The sequence below is a fragment of the Nomascus leucogenys genome, chromosome 10, assembly GCF_006542625.1.
Source record: "Nomascus leucogenys isolate Asia chromosome 10, Asia_NLE_v1, whole genome shotgun sequence".
Lineage (NCBI taxonomy): Eukaryota > Metazoa > Chordata > Mammalia > Primates > Hylobatidae > Nomascus > Nomascus leucogenys.
The window spans coordinates 55416381-55426954 of NC_044390.1; the positions used below are offsets into that span (position 1 = coordinate 55416381).

Consider the following 10574-nt stretch of genomic DNA (forward strand, 5'->3'; position numbering starts at 1 on the left):
CTCAGGTGCTCTCTACCTAACAGGCACCTACTATGTGCCAGGTGCGCTACGTAACGTGCACCTACTATGTGCCAGGTGCTCTGCATAACATGCACCTGACTGTATCATATGCTCACCTGCATCCCAATGCCCAAAGCTGTCCCACCACCCTCCCATCAGCTCTCTAGATGAGAGCCCTGGGCATTGTTGGAGAGACCTGAGTGATGGCATCCAGAGGAGGGAAGGTGTCCATTTAGTATAAAAGCAAACTGCGGCTGGGAGAGGGCATGCCTCTAGTCCAAGTTGCAGAGCTCATAGGAACTCAAGCCTATGAGACCCTCAAGTCCAAATCCATCCCCTCTGCCATGCTGCTTCCACCCCCATTCATTAGCGTCGATGCCATATTAACATAGGGATATTTATAATGAAAGAATCTCAGGCAATGTGGTAGCCCCAAAGGGGAAATATCTTGAGGCTCTTGGATCAGCACCTGGCTCCTTCACCCACACGCATGATTCTCCACCCAACAAATCCAGGGTTCTCCTCCTGGCCCTTCCTAGATCCTGTCCAGAATTGCCCTGTGGGGTGGACTCAGGTGAGGGGGGCTTGAAGGAGGAGGCTCCTAGCAGAGCTGCTGAGCAGGATGGTGGGGAATGCAGTACTCCTGACACTGGCTGGGTGTTGGGGAGCCCCTAGACCACCCCCACCCCATTACCCCTGCCAGCTCAATCAGCCAGGGGATTCAGGCACCTGGTCCTACAGCCGCAGTCTGGTAGGGTGCATCCCCCAAAATCCCCACTCCCTCTGCAAGGACAGACCTTACCTGCTGGCAGTTCCATCCCTGTTAGGCTTAGGGAGCAAAGCCAGAGGTTGATGAACAGGCAGGGTCCTAAGGACACAGAAGAAAGTGCCCCCAGTGGCTAGAGGGGCTCAGCTCACTGTGGATCTCCTGTGTGCCTGGGATGGGCAGGCAGCCTAGAACAGGAATGGCGGCCATAGACGTTGCCATCATGAGTCATGGAGCCTGTTTTAAGTCTTTTAAGTATATTAACCATATTGTTTTTCCATTTTACAAATGAGAAATAGAGTCTGGAAAATATTTAAGTGACTACCCACAGTCACGGAGCTGGTGGATCTGGGCTGTGCACCCAGACCACCCACCCAGCCTCACATTGTGCCCCCCTCACCATCAGGCTGTGCTCCTTCATGTCCGTAAATGGGCATTTCAGCAGAAGCACCTCACAAGGTTGTTGCAATAACTAAAACAGACGATGCATGCAAAATGACATTTCAGGGATAAAAAGAAGGGAGTAAAGGGGAAGTTCATCTACTAAACATGTGTTAAGTGGCATCATCTCCCCTCTCACATTGTCACAAATTCTCTCAGCAGAGTAGATCTTTTCTACAGCCTGCAACTTTTCCCCTGATAGCCAGACTGGGTGTTAAGCCCTGCCTGTCATCCTCTGCTCCTACTCCCATTAAGCAATAATGGCAGAATAGACAAAAACAACTCCTCCTTCCATCCCCACCTGGGGAGCAGAGCTATCGGCATTGCCAACATGAGTCATGGAGCTCAGGACAGCCACCAGCACCTTCACTCACCATTCAATCTCTTTAGGCTCAGAGACCTTCAGAAACTCTTGCATCTCCTGCCCGCAGCGCTCTTGGTATTCCGAGTGCATTGCAAGGTTGTACCAGACCCAGGAGAGACCACTGGTCGTGGTGTCATAGCCTGAGGGGCAGCCAGGCAGTCTTGGGTCTCTGGGCTGCTTCAGCACCAGAGGGTGGACAGCACCCATGCATTGAGGGCCTCAGAGAGGATGGGGGAAGGGGGACGGGAAGGGTGAAGCCATCCAGGGTCCACCCACCACGTCCCTGGGATGAGAGATCTCGGTCCTCACTGTAGTCCTCACTGGGACCCTCTCCCTCAAACATGAAGGTGTCAGCCTCTGCTCTTATGTCCTCATCAGACAACTCCTTCCCATCTTCATCCTGGAGAGAAGGCAAGACACACTTGAAATCCACACCAGCTCTGAGGACTCCTCAGTCTAACATGAAATAAACTCTGAAGATCCATCCTCCTTCCAGAAACCCAAGCCCAGCTTGCACTACTAGATGTCTCTTGGTCACCATCACTAGAGCCCGCACCATACAATCTTCCTCACTGGCTTCCTTGCTTCCTCTTTTGTCTCTGGTGGGAAGAATCAATGACACATGAATATTTTCATGTTTCTACATGTTGAGAACTTTCTGGGAAAAAGTTACTGGCAAATGAGCTTACAGGATAATTAAATAACAATTCGCCTTGGAAATTAGAGATTAAGTATTGCTCCAAAGATGTATACTCACATTCCAGTGTGGTAAATGCAGACAACCTTACTAATTTCCCCTGAAGACATTTGTGTTGTAAGTCTACAGACTGTTACATCTCACTGAAGAGAATTGTTTTATGCTTCAGAATAAAGCACTCTCTCTTGCACGCTCTCTCTCTTTCTCTCTCTGTGTAGAGAAAATAAATAGAAAATGTGCCAAGACTCGTAATGTGGAGCCCCTCTCCTAGGGCACAAACTCTGTTCCACATACAGATAAAAACATTGCACTGCTCTTGGAGAAATGTGATTTGGGAATGAAAGCCAGTGCTACAATCCTACTCTGGCTGCTAGTGTTGCTGTGAGCAATAAATGGGCTGCTGTGATCCAGGTGTTTAATGCACCTGTTACAATAGACATCTGTCACAATAGAAAAAGTCATGGACAGAGAAAGACAGAGACATAAACATAGAGAAAGATATAGATATAGACATAGACACAGACACAAATACAGACAAAGATATAGACATAGACAAAGGTGTAGACATAGGCAAAGGCATAAACATAGAGAAAGTTATAGATGTAGACATAAAGAAATAGAAATAGACAAAGACGCTGGGAGCCGTGGCTCACGCCTGTAATCCCTGCACTTTGGGAGGCCAAGGCAGGCAGATCACAAGGTCAGGAGATCCAGAGCATCCTGGCCAACATGGTGAAACCCCATCTCTACTAAAAATACAAAAATTAGCTGAGCGTGGTGGCAGGTACCCGTAGTCCCAGCTACTCAGGAGGCTGAAGCAGACTCACTTGAACCCGGGAGGCAGAAGTTGCAGTGAGCCGAGATCATGCCATTGCATGCACTCCAGCCTGACAACACAGCAAGAATCTTTCTCAAAAAAAAAAAAAAGAAAAAGAAAAAGAATAGACAAAGACACAGACATAGACAAAGATGAAGACATTGACAGAGACCGAGTATTAGACAAAGACAGACACAGACATAGAGAAAGATATAGACATGAGCATAGACAAAGACATAAACATGACATAGACATAGGCACAGACATAGACAAAGACAGACATTGACAAAGATATAGATGTAGATAAATACATAGACAGACATAGACAAAGAGAAAGAGATAGACATAGACATACACATAGACAAAGAGACACAGAAATATACATAGACATAGACAAAGACACAGGCACAGAAAAAGACAAAGACATAGATACACAGATATGGACATGAACAAAGACACAAACATAGATCTAGATAAAGACGTTGACACAGAAAAGACACTCAACATAGACATAAAGACTGAGATGAAGACATATACATAAAGACATAAACAGACATACACAAAGACATAAACACAGACATTGACAAAGATATAGACAAAGAAAAGACACAAAGACATAGATATAGACACAACGAAAGAAAAAGAAGCAGATACAAAGACAGACACTAGCAATGACAAAGACACAGACATAGTATAGACACAAATTCAGGCATGGACAATGACATAGATATAGATATAGATATAGATATAGATATAGATATAGATATAGATATAGATATAGATATATTAATACACATATAGACTAGCTTATTAATGCATAAACAGGGTAAAATCTTATACTTGTCAGTTTCACATCTAGCAGTCCCCTGCTAGGTGCATTCCACAGAGTCATCTCTAAAACCTATCTCTGACCTGTCCCTCCCTTCCTCAGGCACCTGCCATGACTCCCCAGTGCCCTCTGGATCAAGTCCAAGTTCTTTGAGTTGACATTTGACATTAAGCTCCCTTCTGCTTCTTGAATTCAAATCTCAGAGAAGCCCACCTTGCTAATCGGGAGCACATCAATGAAGGACTTCGCTTTGGCTTGGAGGAAGTCATCAACACCCTGGCTAGTGAGGGTGCGGCGCTGCTCCTGGATGACGGTGTCTGTGAAGTCATGCCCCAGGCGGCAGGCCCTGTGGAAGTGCCGCCCATCTTGGGTGAGATAATACAGGAAGTCCATGTGCAGGAGGATCTGCACGTTTCTTTTTGCCACAAGGGAACTGAGCTCCAAGACAGAGGCAATATATTCACTGGGCTTCCTGAAAGATAAGGGCAGAAAGGGAGGCAACAACTTAACATGTCTGAAACCCCAGAAGCACCCCAGAGCAGCCAGGAGCTACCTCCTATCAGGAAACAGAGTATCCAGAAACAGATGACCCCACACATATGGAGTGGGGGTCAGCCATGAGATTGATTCTCCAAGCCCTTTTCTCCCTGCATCCCATCTCTGTGAGATGCCTCCATGCCCCTAGGCACCCAGAGCATAACTTGAACATCATGCTTTTATTCTCTCTCCCCTGCCCCCCGTATATAATCCTGCCCATTCTCCTTCCTGAAACTGTTCACAAAAATCAGACCTCATCCTCTTCCAACTGGTCCAAAGTCCCTACCCTACCCTAGCCTCCTTGCATCCAACATCAACTCCATTTAGTGTCCACACTACAGTCAGTCCCTCACAGAGCTCAGCTCTGACCATGCCCATTAGCTCAAACCCCTTCAATATCTCCCTGGAAACCTCATGATAATGTTTGTACCAGTCATTCAAAGACTGTGACACAACTCCACATAGGCACTTCTGCTTGCTCTCATCAGTTCTGTCTCCCCCAGCCTACTCCTTTGGGTCCATGGCTCAAATTCCCAGGCACTGGGCAAAGACTCACTCCTGACATTGGCTGTCAAAGCTGAAGACACATTTCTGCAGACTATCCAAGGTCATGAGGTTCATGTGCTCAAACATGTCCAGACAGGCATTATGCTCCAAGGCCAGGAGGCGCCACTTGGCCTAGCCAGAGATGGGCTTGTCCCTGGCTTCCTTAAGCCCCTCCCCAAACCCAACCACCAAGGCACACTATTCCAGCCTCTTTGTTTTCTCCCCAAGTATCCCTTCCCAGGGGTAACCAAATTGCAGTGAGAGTAAGAGTTGTTAATATTAAGAGATGGAGATGCAAGACTGGGAGTCAGGAGACCTGGGTTCAAGTTCCAGCTCTGAATGTCCTTGGTGAACTCCTTACCCTTCCCTACATCCTACCTGTCAAATCTTGAGGAACAGTCGAGATGATGTGCCTTTGTGCCACATAAACAAGTTTAGAAACCCTGTTCCACTACTCCAAGCTCACTTATTAGCTGGGTGAACTTGGGCAAGCTCCCTGATCTCTCAGACCCACAGCTTCATCCTCTACAGTGGGGCAAATATATCTCCTTCAAAGAATAGTGAACATCAAATCTGTCAATATACACTCGTACCATGGGATGGGCACATGGCATTGTTTATGGCATATAGTGAGTGTTCAATAAATGTTGGCTTTCCTTATCTGCCTTGTTATAAATTGATTACAAAAATATCTCTATGTTGGGACAGGAAGTCCTCCATGAGCCCTGAGTATCCCTTTTGGATATGCTAAAAATGCAAAACACTGAGTTCTTAACTTCAGCCATTTCTGAGAGTTGTGTGTGCAGAGAACAGTGTTCAAGAATAAGGTAATGACTCCCTTTGGACCTGTATCAGGCTTACTTTGCTTGCTATTAAGGCAGATTCCCTAAGCCTAATGCTCCTTCCCTGTAATGCAACATTCTACCTGAGCAGGCATTTATAAAAGCCCAACAATGTCACCGGAAGGGATTTGGGTATCCCCAAACAATGCAATATGACAGGAAACACATACTCCTTGCTGTGCCATGAGTAATAAACCACCCTTTGTCTCTGACCCAGGAGTCTCCTGTCTTCTGGCAGAATCCATGAAATAGTAACAAGCTAACTTACCAATTTGCAAGTTTAATAAAACCCCAGAGACTTCACACACCCTCGCCCCAATTCTTCACTTCCCCCCATATCCACATGCTTTGCAATGTGATTTTTTAGCGACTTTCCTTAAGAGACAGAGCCTATTTTACTCATCCTCTCCTTTTCTGATTGTGTGCTGGGATTTTGGCTTTCAATGATGAAATGCAATGTGGTGAAAATGATGAGGTAATAACTAATGAAGTAAGCCTCGTGTCACTCCTTGGAAACCTGCCTGCCTGCATTGCGAACCATGGGGTGCCTTCTGGAAGGAGAGAATCACATGGAGGAACATCCAGGGGTCCCAGCTGAGGCCATCTGTATCAGTCTGAAGCCAGCCACAGCCCAAAAATTGAGAGAACTCAGCCAATACCTACAAAGCTGCCTACCTGACTCCAGGTTGCTTATGTACCATGACCGATCCCTTCCACATAGAGAAGTACCTGCCAACTGTCCCATAGGCTTATTAACATTCATAAACCTTTATTGTTTTAAACCAATGAGTTTTCAAGTTTTTACTTATCAGCAACAGCTACTATGCAATTGTCGTCAGGACCCTCTTGATTTTATAGGGCTTGGGTGACAGAATCAGAGAAACAGACACCTTCTGGGCACCTACTATGCACCAGGGACATGACTCCATTACATCACCTTGACCACCTTTTAAGTAGGGATTATTATACCCATTTTACAGATTAAAAAAAAAAAAAACTAGGGATCAGAAAGGAAGAACAATGGCCCAATGCCACCCAGCAGAGCCAAAATTCCAGACCAGATCTGTCTGTGGTCCCTCCACCCCAAAGCTGCAGCTGGGACCTTGGCTTCAAATAACTCACGTGCAAGATGTTCACACTCTCATTGAAAATCTTCATATAGGGCTTCAGGATGTTGAAATGGTAAGCAGGCATCAGCATCCCACGGTGGCAGCTCCACTTGTCACCAGCACTCAGCAGGAGCCCGTCCCTTAGCAGGGCAGCCAAGAGCCATGGGCGAGGGCATCTCCCTCCCCAGATCCCCCAACTTTTTTCCCAACCCTGTTCACCTGCAGATACTCATCCAGCCAGGGCTTCAGGAAGCTGTAGAAGACCTTATCCTTTGGTGCAATGGTGGCTGACATGAATGGGGACAATCAGGGGCCATGGAGGCAGGTAAAGGAGGGACTTTGGGGTTGGAGGAAGGCACCCAGCCAGAGGTTTGCACTTCTCCCCTCCGAGCCCCACATAGCAGGAAGGGGGCCAAAGAGAGAGGAAGAAGAGAGGATGGGGGAGGAGAGAGGAGACTAGACCAGGCTATAGCAGCACAGTGCAGCAATGACAGCCTAACATGGCACAGCATGCTACAGTACGACCTGACATGGCCCCAACATAGTCTAACATGTTCTGCAAAACCTGAGCATGGCTCAACACTACAAAATGCCTCCACAGGGACCTAGCATACTTCGTCTTTCCTGGCACTTTCTACCATCTCCTGACATAAAGCTGGAACATATGACATAGCTCCAATGTATCTTAACATGTCCCGACATTCAACATCACTGATCATATAAAAATGCAAATCAAAACCACAATGAAACGCCACCTAACACCAGTCAGAATGCCTCACATATGCGCCTGTATGCACGCACACACATGTGCTGTTACGACACTGCACACAGTCACACAAACACATACAGTCACATACCCACACACTCTGTCTTCTCTTGCTCTCACATACACATACAATGAAACTAATAAAGACTCTGTAGGGCCAGTTGTCCCCAAACTGTCCAGCAAAGAGTGCCTCCTTCACACTTATTCAGAAGAGGATGGAGGTCTCATAGCAGCCAATAACAAGACCAGGCCTGAGTGTGTTTTGAGAATTACATACACAGGTGTAGAAGAGTCCTGTGGGTTTATGTCTCATTCATAAACCCTCACTCCCCTGAGAGGATTCTCAAAGCCTGTTTGGAGTCGGGGAGGAGACATTGGACACCCATGTGTGGGTCCCTCTTTGAAGGAGTTTGCTGCACAGTGGGGCAAAGAAATGGAGCATCGACTGGTGTGAAAATGAGGCCAAGAGGGGAAGTGTTTTAAGACTGAGGAAATAACAGCATTATTGTATTCCAATAAGAATAATCCAATATACAGACAATATACAAAAATCGACCATATTCCTATATCCCAGGGTCAGCAAACCATGGTCTATGGATCATATATGGCCTGTGTACTGTATATGTATGGCCTATGAGCCAAGAATGTTTTTATATTTTAAAAGGTGGTACAAGGAGAAGAAGGAGAAAGAGAAGAAACCAGATAGGGCATGCAAGCCCTAAAATATTGACTATGTGGCCTTTTACAAAAACGGATACAAACTTCTATCATGTATTAACAATAAACAACTGGAGAACACATCTTTTAAAGCACCATTTTATTAGCATTGTACACCAGAAAAAATTAAATTCTCAGCTGTACATTTAACAAAATATGAGCAGGATTGTCATGGTGAAAACTACAAAACAATGATAAAAGAAATTCAAGGAAACAAATAAATACGGGGTATACTATATTCATGAATTGGAAGAATCAATATCATTATTAAGTCTCCTCAGATTGATCTATAGATTCACAGAAATCCCAGTTCAAATCCTATCAGGACTATTTGTAGAAATAGACACACTGATTATAAAATTTACATAAAAACAGAAAGGAAGCAGAATAGCCAAAAATTATTGGGGAAAAAAATGTAGTTGAAGGATTCCCATTACTCCTTTAAAGACATACTATAATGCAACAGTGACCAGGGCGGTGTAGTATTGGGCCAACATGAAATAGAATAGAAAATCCAGAAATAGATCCACCCAAATTTAAACAATTGAGTTTTCTACAAACCTGCAAGGCAAGTTAAAGCAAAAAGGATTTTCTTTTCTTTTCATTCCTTCTTTCTTTTTTCTTTCTTTCTTTTTTTTTTTTTTTTTTTTTGAGACAGAGTCTAGCTCTTTCACCCAGGCTGGAGTGCAGTGGCACAATCTTGGCTCACTGAAACCTCTGCCTCCTGGGTTCAAGTGATTCTCCTGCCTCAGCCATCTGAGTAGCTGTGAATACAGGCACACACCACCACGCCTGGCTAATTTTTGTATTTTTAGTAAAGACGTGGTTTCACCATATTGGCCAGGCTGGTCTCTAACTCCTGACCTCATAATCTGCCCACCTTGACCTCCTAAAGTGCTGGGATTACAGGTGTGAGCTACCGCACCCTGCCAAGGATATTCCTTTCAAAAAAATTGTATGGAACAATTGGATATCCATATACAAGAAAACAGTCAAACCACAGTTCACACCCCATACAAAATTTAACTAAATAGAGATTATGGAATTACATGTAAACTCTGAAACTATAAAACCTTTAAAAGAAAAGGTAGGAGAAAATCTCCTTGACCTCCAGTTAAGCAAAGAATTCCTATATATGGCAGTGTAAACATAATTCACAAAAAAATATTGATAAGTCTTTCCTCAGAAAAATTTAAAACATTTGCTCTATGAAAGAAACTTCAGAGTCTAGGAATAAGACTTGTAAATCACACAACTGACAAAGGACTTGTACGTAGAGCTCTCAAAATCCAACAATAAGAAGGCAAACAACCGAAGGAAAATTTAATGAGCAGATGATTGAACAGACACTTCACCAAAGAAAATATAGGAGTGTCAAATAGGCACAGGAAGGCACGAGTGGTTCAACGCCATTAGTCACTGGGAAGTGCGAATTAAAATCTCAGGGATAGGCCACAGCGTACCCATAAGGAAGGCCGAAACAAAGACTGACACTACCAAGGACTGCCAATTATTTGGAGGACCTAGAATTCTCATACATGACTTATGGAAATTAAACACGATGCAGATGCTTTGGAAACAGTTTGGTAGTATTGTTTTGTTTTGTTTTGTTTTGTCTGAGACCGAGTCTCACTATGTCCCCCTCCCCCAGGCTGGAGTGCAGTGGCACCACCTCAGCTCACTGCAACCTCCGCCTATGGGTTTCAAGTGATTCTCCTGCATCAGCCTTCCGAGTAGCTGGGATTACAGGCCGGCGCCACCATGACCAGCTAACTTTTGTGTTTTAGTAGAGAGGGGAGCCTAAGTTCTCATTGCTGTTAGAATGAGATGGCTGGATCATATTCTAAGTGTATGTATAACATGATAACAAACTATCAAACTGGGCCGGGCCTGTAATCCCAGCACTTTGGGAGGCCGAGGCGGGTGGATCACCTGAGGTTAGGAGTTCAACACCAGCCTGTCCAACATGGCAAAACCCCGCCTCTATTAAAAACACAACAATTAGCTGGATGTGGTGGTGGGTGCCTGTAATCCCAGCTACTTGGGAGGCTGAGGCAGGATAATCACTTGAACCCAGGAGGCAGAGGTTGCAATGAACCGAGATCATGCCACTGCACTCCAGCCTGGGCAACAGAGCAAGACT

At 45.2% G+C, this 10574-nt stretch overlaps 1 protein-coding gene across 1 annotated transcript; it reads right to left on the reverse strand.

Annotated features, from left to right (window-relative positions):
• Nucleotides 1-1577: 1577 nt before the first annotated feature.
• Nucleotides 1578-7242, reverse strand: LOC115836968 (cytochrome P450 4F2-like). The gene is made up of 6 exons (XM_030820560.1): nucleotides 7178-7242; nucleotides 6962-7088; nucleotides 5008-5129; nucleotides 4128-4386; nucleotides 1899-1971; nucleotides 1578-1711 (listed from the first exon to the last, which is right to left on the reverse strand). Exons 1-6 carry the CDS (start codon nucleotides 7240-7242, stop codon nucleotides 1578-1580), a joined length of 780 nt encoding a protein of 259 aa, XP_030676420.1.
• Nucleotides 7243-10574: the final 3332 nt, after the last annotated feature.

Coding starts and splice junctions, on each gene's coding strand:
- LOC115836968 (XM_030820560.1), bottom strand. CDS start 7,242: ATGTCAGCCACCATTGCACCAAAGGATAAGGTCTTCTACAGCTTCCTG. Junction 7,089..7,177: donor CTGAAGCCCTGGCTGGATGA/GTATCTGCAGGT, acceptor TGCCCTGCTAAG/GGACGGGCTCCTGCTGAGTG. Junction 4,387..5,007: donor TTTGACAGCCAATGTCAGGA/GTGAGTCTTTGC, acceptor CTTATCTTTCAG/GAAGCCCAGTGAATATATTG.